The 23,964-nt window shown below is 35.0% G+C and overlaps 1 protein-coding gene across 1 annotated transcript in view; it reads right to left on the bottom strand.

The window, feature by feature from the left end:
* Positions 1 to 23,964, bottom strand: part of LRP1B (LDL receptor related protein 1B) — a gene marked incomplete at its 3' end in the record, with an annotated part of 2,330,707 nt that overhangs the window by 94,738 nt on the left and 2,212,005 nt on the right. The window contains exons 99-101 of the mRNA XM_081243013.1: positions 16,641 to 16,864; positions 15,472 to 15,578; positions 1,603 to 1,719 (exon numbers count right to left, since the gene is read on the bottom strand). Of these exons, the coding sequence (XP_081099139.1) occupies positions 1,603 to 1,719; positions 15,472 to 15,578; positions 16,641 to 16,864 (448 nt within the window). The remainder of the gene's footprint in view (positions 1 to 1,602; positions 1,720 to 15,471; positions 15,579 to 16,640; positions 16,865 to 23,964) is intronic.

Genomic DNA, 23,964 nt, shown 5'->3' with positions numbered 1-23,964 from the left:
TGTTCATAAAAAACCTCTCAGAATTAGAATGTTTTTAATATTAGCTGTAACATTGTTAGGATTAATTTATTAGCAGTAGAAATATGCGAGATATTAAACTTGTCACTCAGAACATAAAAAACACTTCCATCATCACGTTAATCATCATCACCATCACAAAGCATTGGCTGGGGGACTTATTATACACAGTAATATTTTCTGCTGTACAGTTTGCAAACAACAACAACAAAAAGCCTACAGGCCAATGTTATCCATTGCTCAAAACCAGGAATTTACAAAATTATCATTTTGTGTTCTGTATAAAATTAATGGTCAAATTAGATTACCTGAATGACAATTTTATCAATCAATCATGAACTGATTTTAAACAGTAAAATCCTCCTCCAAAATTTGGCATTACTATTATTTGTTTTAGAAATAGGGTTAAGAAAACAAATTGGCAAATGGTAATCATACATATGACTAGTATGGCTGAGAAGAATAGTAATAATAATAATAATTTTTCATATTTTACAAAATGGCTATTATTTGAGAGAATTTATAAGAAATATAACTCTTGGTACTGAAATTTAAACAAGTAAAATAACAACATTTATATTTCACCTATTATCTAAAGCTTGTAAAACATAAAATGCCTTTTAACATATATTTTCCTTCAATGTTCCTTGAAATAGTAAAATGTACATTTAAGCTAAAACAGGTAAATTTTTGTAATCAATTATGTGAATACGGAATTTTTTTCCATCTAGGGTTATCATACAAAAAACACACACTTCCAGTAAAGACACAGTGAAAGTTCAATGCAATTAATTTTCTTGAAACTTCTCTGATTTTGTTTTAAAAAAAAGGAAGCAAAGAAATATTCAGTAAATAAAATATGTAAATATAAAAACCTCAAGTATATATTGTGAACAATTGGTGTTAAATAGGTAAGTGGTTTTGGTAGGAAAGGGAAAGAAGAACAGAAGGGAAATCAATTAGTTTCATCAGAAAGAACTGAGATTGCTAGGCAAAAAAAGTGTGAGACACAGAAAGGAGTCAAAAATGAGAGTAAAAAATAGGAGGTAGACACAGAGATGGAGATATAAAAGGGTGCCACAAAAGAAGAGTACATGTAGATTGTGCAGTCACTTGTGTGAGAGGTAAGTTGTCATTTTTACATATTGCTTTTCACATGGATGAGAATATCCCTATCAACTACTTAAAATAATAATTTTTACTATGAAGTTTTACTATATACAATAACTAATTTCCTACTTATCACTGCAATTTGAAATAAAAATTAGCGTTCACAGGCACTAATCTCGACTACTTGAAGTGTTCTGCTCAGAATAGAACATCCACGGAAGCAACAAACAGAATGAATATTTTTTGAATCCGGGTAGCAATGGACCACGTTTGTTCTAGAGTCAGGAAGTTCTTCTGGCCTGGCCTCTTTGTTATTCTAGTAAGAATGAAAATTGTAAGGAATAGTAAGAGCTGTAAGTTGAAAAGAGAGAATTTGAGGAAATATAGAATGTAAAGCTTTCATACTTATACTTATGTATCATTATTTAATACTTTAGTGATAATTAAAAGCAAAAACAAGAGCACTTCACAAACCTTGTTTGCTGCTGACAGAGATTACTGAATCAGAGCCGTCATATAGAACACTGCCAATAACGGAGAGCTCAAGGTCGGCCCAGTATATCCGTTCACTGAAATGATCCACGGCCAGACCTGCAAAATCAATACACACAGACAAATAACAGCAATACATCTGAGATTATTTAAAATTATGTTTCTGCTCTTTTAATGTCTTATTATAATTGACATTTTTCTTCAAACATCTTAGAAATTACCCAGTCTATATCACAGTAGTGCAAAAATCAGAAAAACTGAAATAGCTTAATCCCTATCTGAAATACATGTGTATAGATTACATAGAATTTATTTAATAAACTGTGGCAAAAAAATCTTACTTCACGTAGGGAAAGCCACCCTAAATATCTTTCCTTTCTACACTTCTTTCTTAATTATGGTTATTTTCTAAAAGAATTTCCCATGATACTTTCATCATTTAAATCACTTACCCAACCATTATTTAAAATAATTCAGTGTAATTAGTTATATTTTGAATCTTTTCATGAAGGTGTATTTCTCAGAATATAAAAGGTTCATGGGCTTAATCATAAGATATTTTCACCCATTTGGAGTTAGTCTACAGTGTTATGAAACACCTGTGTGCAGGCTGAAGTATAAATTGACTAAAGATTGATGTTTATAGTAGGGAAGAATGAATAGTAAATTCCTTAATTAAGTTTCTAGTTGTATTGATACTTAAATTTTTCACTCTACTTTTTTAGTCTAATCATTAATTTGCTCTGAGACTGTTTGTCTTTCTTTATATCATCAGTATCTGTTACTACATAATAATGTAGTAAAAAATAATGTTTTGCTATTTATTCAACTTTTTATTTTGTATTTCATAATGTGACTGGAGTCTAGCCGGTGTCTTCTTGCACAAATATCAACACATATAATACCTTAAGTAAACTTCATTCAGTATAGAAGAGTAAGATCTATGACATATGAATTATATAACAAATCCTCACTGCTATAGATATTCAATTTTTAGGACATAGCTAGTCTTTAGATATGACATACTTTGATTGTACAATGCAATCAAAATACCTTTGGCATCTGAATGCTAAAGAGCTTTCTGAATCAGCTCATTCAATAAAAAAACCGAGGTACCTCTCAATGGCAAGGCAACTGAATGAAAAGTATTTTTGAGTTTACACTAATTGTATTCCTGTGTAGAGGGGCCAAGGTTAACAATCAAAATGAAAGCATCTCATGGTGAAAATCATTTGGGAATAATTCTTCAGTTCAGTATGTAGATCTATCCCAAATGTAATCAAACTAAATATAAATATTTCTCCTCAAGTAGAATATAAAGATGTTCTATGCCCAATCAGCTTCTGAGAAATGAGTTAACAATTAAAACAAGTGGCCCATGTTTTACTAGTTTCTGCTCAATGATTAATTTGTTATTTGGAGTTATGCTGGGAATTAGGTTTTTGTTTCTTCATGTATAATTATGGGTAACATGAACCATAAAACGACCCAGCTTCCTGCTGCCACCATTCTGTTTCAAAAAGGTTATCTCAGAAAGATTGAAAATGCTTTTCTTTCTCTCCCACCAGTGTAATACAATACTACATACTAGTACCTGGCAGTGTATGGTGCAAGGGAGGAGCTTTGTTTTTAAAAAGCTGTTCCCGGGCTTCCCTGGTGGCGCAGTGGTTGGGAGTCCGCCTGCCGATGCAGGGGACGCGGGTTCATGCCCCGGTCTGGGAGGATCCCGCATGCCGCGGAGAGGCTGGGCCCGTGGGCCATGGCCGCTGGGCCTGTGCGTCCGGAGCCTGTGCTCCGCAGTGGGAGAGGCCGCGGCAGTGAGAGGCCCGCATACCGCAAAAAAAAAACCCCAAAAAAACAAAAAGCTGTTCCCAACATAATGGGTCTCTACATTTGAATATTAAATTTTTTAATCATATAAAAGAAGAAAACAATGGGTGTGTAATCTAATTTAATTACCAATATTGTTTCCTCAGATTCAGCAGCAGTAAAAATTTCTCAAACGTATCATACATTGCATTGTTAGTCTAGGCTTTAGACAAACACATCTTTATCATCTCCAGTCCCATACTGTACTATTTTGGATGGAATTACATCTAGATAAAAATTATATAACAAAGCTTTTAGATGAGTGGGATTTATATTCCCCCCACATCCACAAATCAATGATTTTGATTTTTCCTTAAGCCCTTTAATAAAACAGATAGTCTTTTAAATTAAAAAGTTAAAAAAGGAATCAACTTACTTTTTTGTTATAGAGATGAGTCAAGTTTATATGAAAGAACAAGTTCATTTCTATATCTTTAAAAAAATCACATCTATTTTTTGTCTTTAACAAATAAGCAATAATAAAATGGGGGAAAATATCAATTCCCAGGAAAGTTATTCTTATCTGAACTGGGAATGGTGAATATTTGGAACCAAGTCAGTGTAAGTACAGAAAATTTTAAATAAAATGTCATACTTGTTCTAATCAAGCATAATGGAATCACAGTTTGGAAGTGTTATGAAAGATAGAGTCTCAATAAGTTTTAGGAGCACATGATAATGACCCTAATTGTGTATTCATTTTCTAAACATCTCCCATGATATTAAGACTACTGTTACATTTTAGGAATTTTTGAATCTAACTTTTGTTGAACTCTGAAATTTTCCAAGATCCTCCCACTAGTTCCCCTATTTCCACTATGATCTAAAAAGAAGAAAGAAAATGGTAAAAAAATCTTATGAGAAATGATCACAGTACCAATGTGATGTTTAAGAGAGAAAACTTGGAGAGAGAAATAAATTAAAATCACTATGTTTTCAGAAAGAGAGAAAAAGATTTTATACATTTTGTGTTAAAGGAAAGTCAAGATTTGTAAGGTAGTAATACCCAACAGGTGTGCACTACCCTATTCTTGATTTAAGAGGTATAAGAGGGGTCCAAAAAACTAAAAATACTTACCACTATGTCAATTTAAAAAAAAATTGTTAAAAGCATTTTTTGAGATAGGTTGCCTACATAGGGTCTTAGATTCCAAACTACATTAAAGTTGTTTTTACACATATATGTATATATATGTAATATATACACACACACACACCATACATGCACACACACATACCTACTTATGATTATTAGTAAAATAATGTATCAAGGAATTGCAAAATAGTCCTTAAGTTTTTATCTATTTCATTTAATTAGAGATCTTTTGTTGGTCAATGACAAATAATTTACTGAGTGAATCAAATAAGTACGACTGGTCCAGGGCCAGTGTGTACTTGTTTATTCTCTCAGAAATTGCCACGATTTGAGAGGAGGGAAAGGTAACATAAATAAGCTTCTGGATATCAAATAATATGGTATTTAAATCAGACTCATGTAATTCGACATGCCCTTCTACTGCAGGGAAAACTGGAAAGTATCCTTATCTGACACAGAATTCATTAACTCAATACATATTTGTAAGGCAACTCTCTTGCACCATACACTGCCAGGCACTAGTATGTAGCAAAGAATAAAACAGATCATGTTCCTGCTCTCATGGAGCATCCTACTCAACCACCACACAATTGATTGAATCAGAATATAGATCATGCTTCTTGTATTTAATATAGGGCCTAACAAAATGAAGTGTGCCATTTGTTAAAAGAGATCTTAAAACCATACCATGGGTTAGAGTGTTAAAAATTGCAGGCATTCATCTCTTCATTCACTCAACATATAATTAGTCTTAAGCACATACTAATTACAGGCACTAAAACATTCTAGAGGGGATATAACAAGAATATACATTATGGTTTTGGTTTAACCTGTTATGGTCTTGCTGGGCACATAGATTATATATTAAGGAGTCAATGATCTACTATATCATTAAAACAGTAGATTATGGAGTACCAAGTATGGAGATAAGGAGGGCTTTCAAAGCTCAGAAAATTGAGGTATTCTCATGAGTTTGGAAAGGAGGCAATGGCAGTGCTGGTGGTGAGCAAATACAGGGCTGTCTGGATGGTGGGCTAACTATCAGATCAGTACAATTCCAACCCTAGAATGCACAGAGGTTATATAAAGGGACAGAGACAATTTTCTATCTATTCCTATTGTTGTTCATAATGCTGATATCACCTTCATTCTATTGAAGTACAGAGTATAACCAAATGTACTGCATCCTAGTGCACATAGTCATTCATGGGTGCATCAGGAAAGACAGAATTTCCTTTAAACCCCAAACTTAAAGAACAAGATATTACACATGGAGGGAAACAGAGGCATTATTATAGTTACTGATTTCATATAATAACTTTGGAGTCAGGTCAGATATTTATAAACATACACCAACAAAAGAGAGAATATAGGTATGAATAAGTCTAAGATGTTTCTAGGAAGACATAAGCAATGAATGTACTTCCATGTAAGGATATTTTGTAGAATATATTTGCATAAATGCACATGTCCTCCCACATATAACATGCATATATGCATATAGATGCAGAATGGCTAACTGCCAGCTTTTCATTGTTACTTTCTAGTAATATGCTATTTATAAAATCTAAATTACCTATTATTTCCTAAAAATCATCTGAGATTTGTTTTTGACTCATTTGTATATCAATAATATTTGGCATGCCATACTTAAGAGTTATCAAAGATAAAGACAACACTGAGAGATGTTTCTGCTTGATGGAATAAAATCGTGCCTAATTATACAAGACTAGCATTTCCAATATTAAGAAATTCATTTATTAAGTAGGTAGGCATGAAGTAAAGCAATAAATTTTTACATGTGGTGTGTGACTTTTTAAAATCTCACAGAATTCTAATTGATATACAATGAGAAAATTAATCAAATTAACAAAATATACTAAATGACATTTTTAAATGTGGATAAAAATAATAATTGGTCCCCTTAACACTAGAATTGCACCTGTGAGCCACTCAGCACTACAGGACTGGCAGTAGAAATACATTCATGGGACAACTAACTGATGAACAATCATTGACAGGAAGACACTGGAACTCACCAAAAAAGATAGTCCACATCCAAAGACATAGAAGAAGCCTCAATGAAATGGTAGGTGGGGAGCAATCACAATAAAATCAAATCCCATAACTGCTCGGTGGGTGACTTACAAACTGGAGAACAATTATATCACAGAAGTCTACCCACTGAGTGAATGTTCTGAGCTTCACGTCAGTCTTCCTAATCTGGGGGCCTGGCAATGGGAGGAGGAACTCCCAGAGAATCAGACTTTGAGGGCTAGCAGGATTGATTACAGGACTTCGACAGGACTGGGGGAAACAGAGACTCCACTCTTGGAGGGAACACACAAAGCAGTGTGAGCATCAGGTCCCAGCAGGAAGAAGTAGTGAACCAATATGAGACTGAACCAGACCTACCTGCTAGTGTTGGAGGGTCTCCTGCAGAGGCGGGGGGGTGGCTGTGGCTCACCGCGGGAACAAGGACACTGGCAGCAGAAGTTCTGGGAAATACTCCTTGGTGTGAGCCCTCCCGGAGTCCAACATTAGCCCCACCAAAGAGCCTGTAGGCTCCAGTGCTGGGTCTCCTCAGGCCAAAAATAACAGGGAGGGGACTCAGCCCCACCCATCAGCAGACAAGCAGATTAAAGTTTTACTGAGCTCTGCCCACCGGATCAATACCCAGCTCTACCCACCACCAGTCCCTCCCATCAGGAAGCTTGCATAAGCCTCTTAGATTGCCTCATCCACCAGAGGGCAGACAGCAGAAGCAAGAAGGACTACAATCCTGAAGCCTGTGGAATGAAAACCACATTCACAGAAAGATAGACAAAATGAAAAGGCAGAGGACTAGGTAACAGATGAAGGAACAAGATAAAACCCCAGAAAAACAACTAAATGAAGTGGAGATAGGCAAACTTCCAGAAAAAGAATTCAGAATAACGAGAGGGAAGATGATCCAAGACCTTGGAAAAAGAATGGAGGTAAAGATCAAGAAGATGCAAGAAATGTTTAACAAAGACCTAGAAGAATTAAAGACCAAACAAACAGATGAACAATAAAGCAAATGAAATGAAAAATCCACCAGAAGGAATCAATAGCAGAATAACTGAGACAGAAGAACGGATAAGTTACCTGGATGACAGAATGGTGGAATTCACTGCAGCAGAACAGAATAAAGAAAAGAGAATGAAAAGAAATGAAGACAGACTAACAGACCTCTGGGACAACATTAACCACACCAACATTCGCATTATAGGAGTCCCAGAAGAAGAGAGAGAGAAAGGACCCAAGAAAATACTTGAAGTGATTATAGTTGAAAACTTCCCTAACATGAGAAAGAAAATAGCCACCCAAGTCCAGGAAGCACAGAGAGTCCCAGGCAGGGTAAACCCAAGGAGGAACATGCCGAGACACATAGTAATCAAATTGACAAAAATTAAAGACAAAGAAAAATTATTAAAAGCAACAAGGGAAAAACGACAAATAACATACAAGGGGACTACCAAAAGGTTAACAGCTGATTTCTCAGCAGAAACTCTACAAGCCAGAAGGGAGTGGCACGATATATTTAAAGTGATGAAAGGGAAGAACCTACAACCAAGATTACTCTATCTGGCAAGAATCTCATTCAGATTTGGCGAAGAAATCAAAAGCTTTACAGACAAGCAAAAACTAAGAGAATTCAGCACCACCAAACCAGCTCTACAACAAATACTAAAGGAACTTCTCCAAGTTTGAAACACAAGAGAAGAAAAGGACCTAAAAAACAAACCCAAAACACTTAAAAAAATGGTAATGGAAACATCCATATCGGTAATCATCTTAAATATGAATGGATTAAATGCTCCAGCCAAAAGACATAGGCTCACTGAATGGATACAAAAACAAGACCCATATATATGCTGTCTACAAGAGACCCACTTCAGACCTAAGGACACATACAGACTGAAAGTGAGGGGATGGAAAAAGATATTCCATGCAAATGGAAATCAAAAGAGACCTGGAGTAGCAATACTCATAGCAGATAAAATAGACTTTAAAATAAAGAATGTTACAAGAGAAAAGGAAGGACACTACATAATGATCAAGGGATCAATCCAAGAAGATATAAGAATTATAAATATATATGTACCCAACATAGAAGCACCTCAATACATAACGCAAATGGTAACAAGCTATAAAAGAGGAAATCAATAGTAACACAATAATAGTGGGGAACACCTCACTTACACCAAGGGACAGATCATCCAGCCAGAATATTAATAAGGAAACACAACCTTTAAATGACACAATAGACCAGATAGATTAACTGATATTTATAGGACATTCCATCCGAAAACAGCAGATTACACTTTCTTCTCAAGTGCATACAGAACATTCTCCAGGTTAGATCACATCTTGGCTCACAAATCAAGCCTCAGTAAATATAAGAAAATTGTAATCATAGCAAGAATCTTTTCTGACCATAATGATATGAGACTAGAAATCAGTTTCAGGGAAAAAAAATGTAAAAAAAACAAACACATGGAGGCTAAACCATACGTTACTAAATTACCAAGAGATCACTAAAGAAATCAAAGAGGACATAAAAAAATACAGAGACAAATGCCAATGAAAACATGACAATCCAAAACCTATGTGATGCAGCCAAAGCAATTTTAAGAGGGAAGTTTATAGCAATGAAATCCTACCTCAAGAAACAAGAAAAATCTCAAATAAACAACCTAACCTTACACCTAAAGGAACTAGGGAAAGAAGAACAAACAAAACTCAAAGTTAGTAGAAGGAAAGAAATCATAAAGATCAGAGCAGAAATAAATGAAATAGAAACAAAGAAAACAATAACAAAGATCAATAAAACTAAAAGGTGGTTCTTTGAGAAGATAAACAAAATTGATAAACCTTTAGCCAGACTCATCAAGAAAAAGATGGAGAGGATTCAAATGAATAAAATTAGAAATGAAAAAGGAGAAGTTACAATGGACACTGCAGAAATACAAAGCATCCTAAGAGACTACTACAAGCAACTCTATGCCAGTAACATGGACAACCTGGAGAAATGGACAAATTCTTAGAAATGTATAACCTTCCAAGACTGAACCAGGAAGAAATAAAAAATGTGAACAGACCAATCACAAGTAGTGAAATTGAAACTGTGATTAAAAATCTTCCAACAAACAAAAGTCCAAGACCAGATGGCTTCACAGGTGAAGTCTATCAAACATTTACAGAAGAGCTAACACCCATCCTCTCAAACTCTTGCAAAAAACTGCAGAGGAAGGAACACACCCAAACTCATTCTATGAAGTGACCATCATCCTGATACCAAAATCAAAGACACTGCAAAAAAAGAAAATTACAGACTAATATAGAATAATGAATATAGATGCAAAAATCCACAAAATACTAGCAAACAGAATCCAACAACACATTAAAAGGGTCATACATCTTCATCAAGCAGGATTTATCCCAGAAATGCAGGGATTTTTCAATATATGAAAATCAATCAATGCAATACACCATATTAACAAAGGGAAGAATAAAAACCATGTGATCATCTTAATAGACGCAAAAAAGCTTTTGACAAAATTCAACACCCATTTATGATAAAACCTCTCCAGAAAGTGGGCATTGAGGGAAACTACCTGAACATAATAAAGGCCATATACAACAAACCCACAGCAAACATTATTCTCAATGGTGAAAAACTGAAAACATTTCATCTAAGATCAGGAACAAGACGTGAGGTCCAGTCTAACCACTATTATTCAACATAGTTTTGGAAGTCCTAGCCATGGCAATCAGAGAAGAAAAGAAATAAAAGAATACAAATTGGAAGAGAAGAAGTAAAAGTGTCACTGTTTGCAGATGACATGATACTATATGTGGAGAATCCTAAAGATGCCACCGAAAATTACTAAAGCTAATCAATGAATTTGGTAAAGTTGTAGGACACAAAATTAATGTACAGAAATATCTTGCATTCATAGACACTAACTACAAAAGATCAAAAAGAGAAATTAAGGAAACAATCCCATTCAGCATTGCAACAAAAAGAATAAAATACCTAGGAATAAACCTACTTAAGAAGGTAAAAGACCTGTACTCAGAAAACTATAAGAAACTGGTGAAAGAAATCAAAGGTGACACAAACAGATGGAGAGATATATCATGCTCTTGGATTGCAAGAACAAATTTTGTGAAAATGACTATACTACCCAAAGCAATCTACAGATTCAATGCAATCCCTATCAAATTACCAATGGCATTTTTTACAGAACTAGAACAAAATATTTCACAATTTGTATGGAGACACAAAAGACCCCAAATAGCCAAAGCAATCTTGAGGGGAAAAAAAGGAGTTGGAGGAATCAGGCTCCCTGACTTCAGACTATACTACAAAGCTACAGTAATCAAGACTGTATGGTACTGGCACAAAAATAGAAATATAGATCAATGGAACAGGATACAAAGCCCAGAGATAAACCCATGCACTTATAAACGCACAACTAATCTAAGGCAAAGGAGGCAAGGATATAAAATGGAGAGAAGACAGTCTCTTCAATAAGTGGTGCTGGGAAAACTGGACAGCTACATGTAAAAGAATGAAATTAGAACACTCCCTAACACCATACACAAAAATAAACTCAAAATGGATTAAAGTCTTAAATGTAAGACTGGACACTATAAAACTCTTCGAGGAAAACATAGGAAGAACATTCTCTGACATAAATCACAGCAAGATCTTTTTTGACCCACCTCCTAGAGAAATGGAAATAAAACCAAAAATAAACAAATGGGACCTAATGAAACTTAAAAGTTTTTGCACAGCAAAGGAAACTATAAGCAAGATGAAAAGACAACCCTTAGAATGGGAGAAAATATTTGCAAACGAATCAATGGACAAAGGATGAATTGCCAAAATATATAAACAACACATGCAGCTCAATATTAAGAAAACAAACAAGCCAATCAAAAAATGGGCAGAAGACCTAAATAGACATTTCTCCAAAGAAGACATAGAGATGGTAAAGAGGCACATGAAAAGCTGCTCAACATCACTAATTATTAGAGAAATGCAAATCAAAACTACAATCACCTCTTACTGGTTAGAAGGGGCATCATCAGAAAATCTACAAACAACAAATGCTGGAGAGGGTGTGGAGATAAAGGAACCCTCTTACACTGTTGGTGGGAATGTAAATTGATACAGCCACTATGGAGAACATATGGAGGTTCCTTAAAAAACTAAAAGTAGAATTACCATATGACCCAGCAATCCCACCTCTGGGCATATACCCAGAGAAAACCATAATTCAAAAAGACACATGCACTCCAATGTTCATTGCAGCACTATTTACCATAGCCAGGTCATGGAAGCAAGCTAAACGCTCACTGATAGACGAATGGATAAAGAAGATGTGGTACATAAATACAATGGAATATTACTCAGCCATAAAAAGGAGCAAAATTGGGTCATTTGTAGAGACGTGGATGGACCTAGAGACTGTCATACAGAGTGAAGTAAGTCCGAAAGAGAAAAACAAAGATTGTATATTAACGTATATATGTGGAACCTAGAATAATGATACAGATGAACCAGTCTGTAGGCAGAAATAGAGACACAGAGGTAGAGAACAAATGTATGGACACCGAGGGGGGAAAGTACAGGGGGTGGTGGTATTGGTGGGATGAATTGGGAGATTGTGTTTGACATATATACACTAATATGTATAAAATAGATAACTAATAAGAACCTGCTGTATAAAAATAAAATTAAATTAAATTAAAAAAAAAATAGGAGGGCTTCCCTGGTGGCACAGTGGTTGAGAGTCTACCTGCTGATGCAGGGGACACGGGTTCGTGCCACGGTCCTGGAGGATCCCACATGCCACGTAGCAGCTGGGCCTGTGAGCCGTAGCCGCTGAGCCTGCACGTCCGGAGCCTGTGCTCCACAACGGGAGAAGCCACAATAGTGACAGGCCCACGTACCGCAAAAAAAAAAAAAAAAAAAGGAAATACATTCACGGGCCAGATGCCATCAAAAAAAAAAAATTCGTGTTATGGAGTTATGGTGGACAAGGTACGAATGCAAGGCTCTAGTACATGGCATAATATTTCTATAATTATTCTTAGTCTTCTAGGTATTCAAGAAATTATACCAATCAATTTACATTGGTTTTAACTTCTGATATAAATGAATTGTTATAAATTCTCTGTAAGGTAAATATTATCATATGTATTTTACAAATAAGAACATTGGTGCTGAAAAGTTTATGCAGGTTGCTGAATTTTAACTCATGCCTATATAAATGGAAGGCTTATACTCTTTCTACGACTCCATATTTCTTCTAATACACTATGCTATGCCCAATAGGGTATACTATCTTCCTTTTGAAACATTTTTTTTTTTTTTTTTTTTTTTTTTTGCGATGTGTGGGCCTCCCACTGTTGTGGCCTCTCCCGTTGCGGTGCACAGGCTCCGGACGCGCAGGCTCAGCGGCCACGGCTCACGGGCCCAGCCGCTCCGTGGCATGTGGGATCTTCCCGGACCGGGTCACGAACCAGTGTCCCCTGCATCGGTAGGCGGACTCTCAACCACTGCGCCACCAGGGAAGCCCTGAAACTTTTCTGTCAGCTATTATGGCACTGAATTCTGTTGCTTTGCTCCTATTGCTCAAACACCTCTGTAGTCTTTATTTTTGATCTTGACTCTTCTGAATATAAGCATCTCATACATTTCTACCCTAAGAAGCCTCTTTGTTTTCTCCTCCCTTATCTATCTTAACTCTAGCAACTTCAAATCATCAGTTTTCTATTGCCAGTTCTCTGAACTAAGTTTCTAGTTCTGCTTTGAGCTCCAGAACTAAAATCTCCAATTTTCTGTGAGATATCTCCATCTGATTGACTTAGGTTGGTCATGTCCACAACTACAACACGATAGCAAGGAAATAACACTCCCTTCATAAATAAATTTCCCAAGAATGCCTGTCTCAGATTCCATCATAAGAACCCTCAGACAGGCAATTCTATACATTGCTTCCTGAGTCACTTTTTAAAATGAAAATAATGTTATGTATACTATGGCTATGTAAGATGTTAACATCAGAGAAGCTTTTTTAAAATCAATTGTGCAACTTTTCTACCGAATAGAAGTCTAAAATTTGTTAAAAATAAAAAAGTTAAGAAAAAGAAGTACAAAGTTCTTTAAAAAATAAAATAGTGTTTGAGCAGATCATGCCACTTTCCTCAAAATCCCCAGTGGTTTGCTTCCCTTAAAGCTAGAATAGAATCCAGTCCTTATCAGTGTGTTCCAGGTCCTGGATGATCTGACTCTGGTCACCTTGTCACTCTCACATCTACTATTCTCCTGAGTTGATCATATGCTTCTAGACATACAGCCATCCCTTGGTGTCCGCAGGGGATTGGTTATAGGATCCCCCATGAATATCAAAACCTGCCAACGCTCAAGTCCTTTATATAAAATGCCATATTATAGTCAGCCCTCGGTATCTGTGGGTTCAGTAAATTCAACCTACCATGGATACGGATTGCCTACTGTCTTAACATTATTGCTGTTTCTTACACATGCTAAGTTCATTGCTAACTCATAACTTGCCATTCTGTCTACTTGGAAAGCTCTTTCCTCACATAATCACATAGTTTGCTATCACTCTTTATTCAGTTATCTTCTCAAATATAACCTTTCTAGAGATGACTACTTTGATAATCATAACTAAAATAGTACCTTCCCATAACTGCCCATCTCTTATATTTTGTTTTCTACATAGCTTTTATAATTATCTGACATGATGTATCCTACATATTCTATACTATACAGGAAGGTAAGTTTCATGAGAATTGGAACTCTCTTCATAAGGGCAGGAACTTATTTCTTCAGCATCTGGAACAATTTCTGTCACCAGGTGAGTGTTCAATTAGTATTTGTTAAATCACTGAATTGAGACACACCTACATAAATAAACCAAATCCCAATGATTGCTCCTTCCTATAAGAGTAAAAACAATCTACTTGGAGGAAAAGGCATAAGGCACATTAAAAGTAATAAAAATATAAGTACCAAATATAAAGTTTCAACTATGAAAGAGACTGCAAAGCCTAATTGTTAAATAACATATGCTATAGAAAATGTATTGTGTCCTTTTTGATGGGGATGTAGTGGGAGGGGGTGGGGATGGCATAAAAATCTCTGGGGCTTCTGCAGTATGAAAATGTTTTATTGAGGAAGTACTAAACTTAGACCTTACAAGACTGGTAAGATTCCTCTAGGTACACAAAAGTTGGAAGGGCATTCTAGATGAGGGATCTGGGAGGAAAATGGCATCGGAGAAAGAACAGGAATGCAGAAGAAAGACCTGAGCTCCTGAACAGTCCTGGAAGTACAGAGAGTATAGACTGGTAGTTTAGATGACATGGCTGGAAGGGAGATTAAAGCCAGATTGAAAAGAGCTGTGAGTGTTTTTCACAAAAATAGTTTATATGTTCCCACCTGTCTATCCATTCAGTCTCTCATCCTCTAGGAATATTACCATCTATCCCAATATCATTAACACGTAGCTGTAAAAACACCCTGACACAATGCTATAAACTGTCAAAATTTCATGCAGGTGAAATCCTACTAACAGCCTTATAACTTAGGTAATTGTCAAGTAACATCCCATAATATCACCAGCAGTATGGTAAGAACCTGACTTTCAAGTTGGGAAAGTACAACATGAAATGTTAATGACTTTTATAAAGTCATATTATAAATTATTTTATCTGCTTGTAAAAATGATTATATTGCCAACAAAACTAGGCAGAATGGCAATACTATTACACTTAGCACACTACTTCACATTTTAGACTGTGTGGGACACATATCATACCTGTGGGTCTCTGTAAATTCTTTTGTACTAAAATTCTTCTCAGAGTACCGTCCATGGCCGCTTCTTCTATGTGGGAGTGGTCCCCAACAATGGTCCAGTACATCATCCTTGAAGAGATAGGTCAAGTTGGTTAGTCTGGTCAATGTGCTTAGCCTGGTGAATGTGCTGTTACAACCCAAAACAGGGTCTCTTCAGACCCTGTGCATCAGAATCACCATAGAGTCCCTGAAAATTGCCTGAAAAAGCAGATTTCTGGACCCAACTCTAAACCTACAGAGTGAGTACCTCCAAGAGGGGGCCCCAGGAGTCAACAATTTAAAAGTAGTACCTATTTCCTAAAATTTGAGATCCACTGTTTAATAGGCTCACTTGATAGGCAAAGTTCAATTTTGAAAATATCCTTAAAATTTAGAAGAAAAATATTTCTAACACTTGAAATTATCTTCTTGTCATGACAGAATATTCATTTTACTATAGATGATGCATCAGTATGTTTTTGTTTTTGATATAGTAACTATTTTCTCAGACATAAATAATTTTCTCACTTAGAAGACACCACATAACATAATTCTAGTAAGTAAACAGCAGTTGCCTCTTTTTACTCAGGATCTAATGATCCACTTTATGGGTGATTAGGAGTTTTATTTAACATTTCCCTATTTCCTTTTTGGTCATTGCTTATAAATAAAAAGTGAGAGTAAAAAAAGAAAAAATCAAGCCAAGTAAAGGGAATATTTGTGTTAAATTGTTTAAATTTGTTTATACATATGCCTCCATTTTTTATTACCAGAAATAGCCCAAATCACTAATATTCTACACTTAACATGTTTAATATTATTTTTAATGTCTCAAAAATTCGATTTTAGATTAACTACAGTGGTTATGTTTTTCACATCAGTTTCATTAATCTGAATGCACACATAACATATACACATACACTAAATGTATAGAGTAGCAACTGTTCAGGAAGAAGAATATATTTTGCACCACCATTTGATGTGAAAAGGACATGCTTTTGTACAGAAGGAGTAGAGGGATTTTCAGAAGTCTTGTGAATCTATTATACATTGAACACTCTTCCAGAAACAACACTACAGAGTATGGGTGGGACAAACTGTAAAAATGGATACTCATATCAAGAAATATAAATAACCAGGTCGTTAACCTACCCTCTTTTAGGATTTACAGCAATAGCATAGGGTTCTCCAGCCATATTTGTTAACAGTCTGGTGCAGTTGGGGCCATTCAGCTGTCCTACATTGATAGAGTACCTCAGACTGGTCCAGTGAGTAGTGTAGTAACTGAACCAGTGCATTCTAGAATGGTCAGTCCAGTAAATATTTCCGGCAACCCAGTCAACTGCAACATCCCTGGGCCTTTTAAATTCAGGACACTAAAAGAAAACAAAACAACAAACCACAGTATTTTCAAAAGCAAATTGGCGGAGTTTTCTATATCTATACATTGAGATTGTTTGGGAATCTTCTTAACATGGTCAGGTGTCAATTGTTACATAGATTTTTTTAAAATCCCCAACATACTTTATTTTATTCTTAGTTTTTATAGATGTATAATTTCACAAATCCTAAGTATACAACTCACTGGAGTTTTACCTATCACCGCCCCTGTTTAACCACCACCCTACTAGAATACTTCCAGAATTGTAGAAGGTTCACTTGTGACCTCTCCCAGTTAGTATTTCTCTTAGAATAAGCATAATCCTAACATCTAACTCACAGATTAGCTTAAACAAATCCACATAAACAGAATCATACTCTTCTATTCCTGACTTCTTTGACTTAACATCATGTTTGTGAAATATACTTATATTGGTGTGCATGTCAGTTATTAATTGCTTTTTATTTCTGGATAGTATTTCAGAATATGAAATATTATTCATGAATATGTATCAATTTGTTTTCCATTTTACTGGTAATATATATTTTTCTTGTTTACAATTTTACGCCATTACAAATAAAACTATGAATAGTCCTTTACGTGTCTTTTGGAGGACACAAACTCTCATTTCTGTTGAGTATTTAATAAGAAATAGAACAGTTGAGTCTTAAGATATACTTACGATTGCTTAAATAGATAGGGCTAGAATTTTTTTTTCAAAGAGTCTGTACCAATATTCACTCTTTTCAGGAATTTAAGCAAGTTCCAGTTGCTCTACATCCTTACCATATATAATTTATTTAAAATTGAAAAAGAAAGTTAATACAAATAGACACATTTAGAGAGATATTATATTTAAATGTCTTTTGAGGAAAGTTACAATCTCTGTCATTTATATTAAATCTGCTAGCTTGGATTTTCTGTGCAATAGTATATTACTGAATTATTGTGAGACAAAGGTAAGAGGGTTCATTGGGAATAGACAGCAAGGAAAATAACGAAGGCTGGGCCCTTCAATTAACTTGATCACTTTGAGCAGGAACTAGTGTAGTAATTAATTTGACGTGGTCAGGTTTATTGTGCATAAACAAAAGTGAGAAGAAATTCTCAGGGGTATTATATCAAGAATAGAAACAATTATTTGAAGGTCATTATATCTAGACATGTAGTCAATGTGTAAAAGCATTGTTAGGACCTGGTAACCAGTGGAAATATGGGTTTTTAACACATGACTGTTTCTTCTGTGATTTACTAGTGAACACATTTTATTAAAGAGTGGGCTTGGATTAAAAGAAAACAAACCAAACTTCTCAAAAAGAACGTGAGATGCCAAGAAACAGGAATTACAAGTCACTGTCTGCCGTGTGATTACTGAGATCTCAAAGAAGGAAAATATAGCTTGAACTAAACACAGAACTCACAGAAATTTCTAATGACATTTATTACCAATCTTTTCACTTATTGGTTTAAAAACTAAAATTATGAAATTTTACAGTAATCTACTTCTCAACTCTAATAATAAATACTCTCCACCTACCCAGTGATATCTCATAGCTAACTGAAGTTAAATGAAAAGCACTCTACAATACAACATGGTCTAAACATGCCATATAAATAATATTCATAAATGGGTAGGCTATAAATATTTGTCCTAGCCAAAACACAAAATCATTTTCAAGTGTTCCAATATTATGTAAATTAACTGTAATTCTTTTTTTTTTCTGATTTGGCAGCACTTAAAAGTAAATATATCAAGTGGTATGGGCTTGTCAGTGTAAGTCATAAATTTATACAGATGAGAGACAATGGGAAAAATAACCATTATAAACTGTGTAAAGCCTGCTGGAGCATATTATCATTTTTTACCACCACTAGAGCAATCTTTTAGCATGCAGAAATATGATATCAGTTGTCTGGCACGAACATAGAAAAATACCTATTTTGGCTTTATCAGATGTTAATATACATACATAATTTTCTATCCTAATGGTATCCTTGCTAAAATAGGACATGTTTTATGCAAAGCTTCACTTTTTTGAATCTAAGATTTTTATTTTATTTCGCTCATGCTCAAAGCTGGCCTGATTATCTTTCCATTCTATATTTATACACCTGGACTGCTGACAATTAAAACCTCAGGTTCCTAATGATCACAGAACCTTCAGAAGTTTTATTTTGTGATAGTTTTTCAGGTAAGCTGGCTGGTGAAAATTCTATTAATGGTGAATTCCAGAAGGATATATCAAACTTAGGTCACATTACTAGAGTGAAGAATATGGCTTAAGGAAAGGGAAAAATGTTACTTTTCAATGCTGAGCATAAGAGATGCTGAAGAGTTATAGGGTCATTTAAATCTATACAGTTATTCTCTGGTTCCTTGATCAAGGAATCCCTAATGTCATTCTGGTATCAACTAAAGTAGTTAGAATATGGGATAAAGGATGGTCATGCCCAATAAATTCAACCTAAAGTCATGAATCATCAGTGACAAGATGATTCTCAGAGAATAATGGCAACAGGGTGAAGATGTTACTAGGTGTTCATCCTCAGTGACTCATAACATACTGAATGCTCAATTATTCTCAACACTGAAAAGAGAAGAATTGAACAGAAGAAGAAAAACAAGAGACAGCAATAGGATGGTCTTATTATTAAGGAAACTATGGCGAAATTAGGAAATCACCTCTATAGTGAGTTCTATAGGAAATAAATAATCCCTTTCTATTGCTCACTACTTGACCAGGATTGTGAATAGCATTAGCCATCTAAAAGGGATTCTCATATTGAATGAATGTTGGTTGGAGAGTGGCAGGCAAATTTCTGTTGGGTGAAAACACAGAAAAAGTAAACTGAGGTTCTTGGCATGGAGTGGAGACTGACATGAAAAACAGAAACAGATAGTTAAGCCATTTGTCTCTAAAGAGACCGAAAACAAAACAACCAAACACATTAGATTGGAAATACAAAGAAAACATGAAACTCTCATTTGCCCCTTTGGCTAGCACTCTAGACAGACAGGCCAAAGAATTAGAGACACTAATGAGATATGTCATGTTTAAGAGACTGCAGAGGCGTGTGGTTACCCAGACAACAAAAGGCATTGCTCATATGTTTGCACAAAGTGGAAGACAAATTTTGACTGCTTCCTCCAGACAGATGATTTCTTTCCTAATAAGCTCTCTAAATACACAGCCAAAGTTCTGAGTTCTGAGGCATTCTTCTTCATAGAGATATATTAGTCGAATGAATAAAATGCTTAAAATCTTACAGAAAAAATGGCAGCTTGATTGTAACAAAATCAGAGGTTACTACTTTAAACTACCAGTCCTTTACAGCTGTGGATTGTAATGTATCTGGCACAATTCCAGCTTCAGTATACTAAAGATATGTCACTGAAGGCATTTGGTCTAAATCAAGGAAAGAGGAAAATCTATGAAAGGAGAATGAAAACATTCAAGCCATGGAAATGCTATCTTTTGTAAAACAAAATTCCTATAGTTAGCAATATAATTTAAGAAAATATAGTTAACACAAGGATAGATTGAAGTGGACACATATTTCATTTGTTCATGATTTTACATCTTTGTGTATATCTAAGCAAAGAAAATTCAGTTAATTTTGTTAAAGTTAATTATCTCCTGATGCAATGCTAGTAAAACAAAGATGTGAAGACACTGTAAAGAACTTGTGCTTGTGTGGTGGGGGGAGTCCACATTCAATAGACAACATCCTGAAAAGACCCAGATTTGTCTTTGGGTTACAGGGTCAATACTGTAAGTGATTTTATCATTTTTTTTAACGTGCTCAGTGTTCTTTAAACTTATTTGTTATGATTTACCACCCACCCTCCATAAAAAGCAAAACCCACTCTCAAAACCTTCATTCACACTACCAGCTAAACAAAAGATATCATGGAAGACTAGAAAGCACACAACATTTGAAATCAGAAACTTGGTTTAAGAGCCAGTCCTAGTTTCTCTATAAATTATGTGGTGCATAAAAATAAAGGATTTGAATTAGATGATCTAAGTCTTTAGGTTCTAAACACAAAATTATTTAACAGTTTAAAAACATTATCCATTCTTTACAAATGTTAAGGATGCATCTAATGCTAAATATGAATTTTCATGCATTAGTCAGTAAGTCAAAAATGTGTTGATACTTATGGGGGCAATTTTGACATCATCTCCCTATGTGAAAGATCTGGAATTAAGAAAGCAAGGTACCTTCTGATGTTTACAGTTTAAACAAGCACAACAGCTAGATGTAAGGCAGAACTATCTGAAAGCAGAAATTGTAAAATGGTACATTGAGGACTAAATTTAAGTTAAAGTTAAAAAAACCCTATTAAGTTGATTCTAACTTTAAAATTAAGAAGATATCACTTTAACAAATTAAACTTTTTTTTTCTTAAAAATTAAGGATAAATAAGATAGTATATCAAAGCAGGCCAACATTCCAGAGTGGCAGAGTCAATCAGCTGCTTCTGTTTTAATGAGATACATCTTCAGTTTGCCTCTCTCACCTGGATCCCTAATGTTCTGTCCAAGCTGTTTCACTCATTTAACTTACCTATATAGCTGCTTTGCAACCCATGCCTTAAAGGGACAAAAGAATTCGACTTTAATGAATAAATCATGTATCTATAAGAAAGGGGGTTAAAACAGAAATAAACATGGAAAAAGAAAAGTCAGAGAAGCAAATGTTGAGAGTGTGTCTCCAGAGTCATTAGGTAAGCATCTTGTAGATAAACTGGAATACTTATGTAGCAGATATGTAAATGCATATATATATATATATATATATATATATATATATGAATATGTACACATAAATTGGGCCTTTATAGTTCAATATCTCTCCATCAAGTTCATTCAAATAATGAATATATACATAATACTGGATTTTATATATCATTTTCTTTCCTGTTTCATTAACATTAGTTTCCTGCTGTTTCATTACACTCTAGATAAACTAGCAATCCATTTTCTTTTTTTTTGAATTTTATTTATTTTTTTATACAGTAGGCTCTTATTAGTTATCTATTTTATACATATTAGTGTATATATGTCAATCAAAATCTCACAATTCATCCCACAGCCACCACCCCCCATTGGAGTCCATGTTTGTTCTCTACATCTGTGTTTCTATCTCTGCCTTGCAAATCGGTACATCTGTACCATTCTTCTAGATTCCATATATATGCATTAATATACGATATTTGTTTTTCTTTCTGACTTACTTCACTCTGTGTGACAGTCTCTAGATCCACCCAAGTCTCTACAAATGACCCAATTTCGTTCCTTTTTATGGCTGAGTAATATTCCTTTGTATATATGTACCACATCGTCTTTATCCATTCATCTGTTGATGGGCATTTAGGTTGCTTCCATGACCTGTCTATTGTAAATAGTGCTGCAATGAACACTAGGGTGCATGTGTGTGTTTGAATTATGGTTTTCTCTGGGTATATGCCCAGTAGTGGGATTGCTGGGTCATACGGTAATTCTGTTTTTAGTTTTTTAAGGAACCTCCATACCGTTCTCCATAGTGGCTGTATCAATTTACATTCCTACCAACAGTGCAAGAGGGTTCCCTTTTCTCCACACCTTCTCCAGCATTTGTTGTTGGTATGTTTTCTGATGATGCCCATAGTAATCCATTTTCTAAGTCTAAACAGAATGTGGAAAAATAATGAGGTCACCTTGTAGGCTACTTCCTGGGCAGACAATTGATATTCTTCAGATGGTAGTCAGTCTTTTTGTGAGCCTGTGCTTTCAAACATTAACAGTTAGTTCAGTTAGGCCTTTTGGAAGACCTGAAAGCACATTATGTAGGCTGAGATCTCTAATACCTAAACCAGACCAAGACCAATCTCAATGATCACAATAATAATAAAAGTGATGTCTTCTTAATAAAGGAACTTTGATTCATTAGGGTAATTAAGGGAGGCAGAGAAAATAATGCATATTATAATTGTGAAGTTACATTCTTGTAAATGAAGCATGATCTATTTATGGCTAGAAAAAAATGTGGGTGTATATGTGAATATTCCTGGGTGTGAAAGAAGATGGCACGGGCGTGGTAGGAGATGAGTCTAAACATCATGGAGAGGCTTGTAAAACACTGATTTTTTAATGGAAATCCATTTGAATGTTTTAAGTAGGGAGATATGATGATGAGTTTAATGTTCTAAGATTATTTTGGCTATGGTGTGAAGAATGGCTTGGGGATGGGGACCAAGGAGATACAGGAAATTCAGAGGAAGCTTATTCAATGGACTCCAGAGGGGAGGATACAGGAAATTCAGAGGAGGCTTATTCAATGGACTCCAGAGGGGAGAATGTGAAAGTTTAATCTAGGCTTTTGTGAGACAAAAGTGGAAAAAATGGGATATATCTGGAGATAAAAATATTTAAACTAGTGATGAATACCAAGGATGAGAAGAATAACTTGTAAAGGATAACTTTCAAGATTGACAAGCTATTGCCATGTCTCTTCAAGATTTTCAATTAATTTATTGCTTCTAATTTTAAAAATATGACCTACTTTATGACAAGGCCTGTTCTAGATGCTAGGATTACAAACGGTAGGGGGGAAAAAAACAACAAAAAAAACCCTGCCATCCGGGAATTTATTTATAGCAAGGTAAGGTAGACAATAGATAATAAACATAATAAATGAATAAAATATATGGCAGTGAAAAAAGATAAGTATTATGGAAATGAAAAAGAGCAAGGCATTGAAGATCCCAGGATGGGAATGGGGCAGTAGATTGTAATCATCAATAAGTTATGTATTCAGAAGATCACATCTGAACAAAGACTTGAAGGAGTTCAGGAATTGAGTCATGCAGGATATCTGGCTGAAGAACATTTTAGGCCAAGAGAACATTTCAGGAATGGCCTTACATTAGTAGGTACTGATGGGTTTCAGAATAGCAAAGCTTCTCTGGAGAAGAGTGAGTAAGGGGGAAAGTAGTAGAAGATAAAGTCAGAGAAGTAACAGGAGACCAAATCTTTTAAACCCTTGTAAGATATTATGAGAATTTCAGTCTTTTCAGTGGGGAACCACTGGATATATATATATATATAT

The sequence above is a fragment of the Mesoplodon bidens genome (genome assembly GCF_964165515.1).
Source record: "Mesoplodon bidens genome assembly, chromosome: 8".
NCBI classification, from domain to species: Eukaryota; Metazoa; Chordata; class Mammalia; order Artiodactyla; family Ziphiidae; genus Mesoplodon; species Mesoplodon bidens.
The sequence above is the reverse complement of the archived record's forward strand: the minus strand, read 5'-3'. Positions and strand labels throughout refer to the sequence as shown.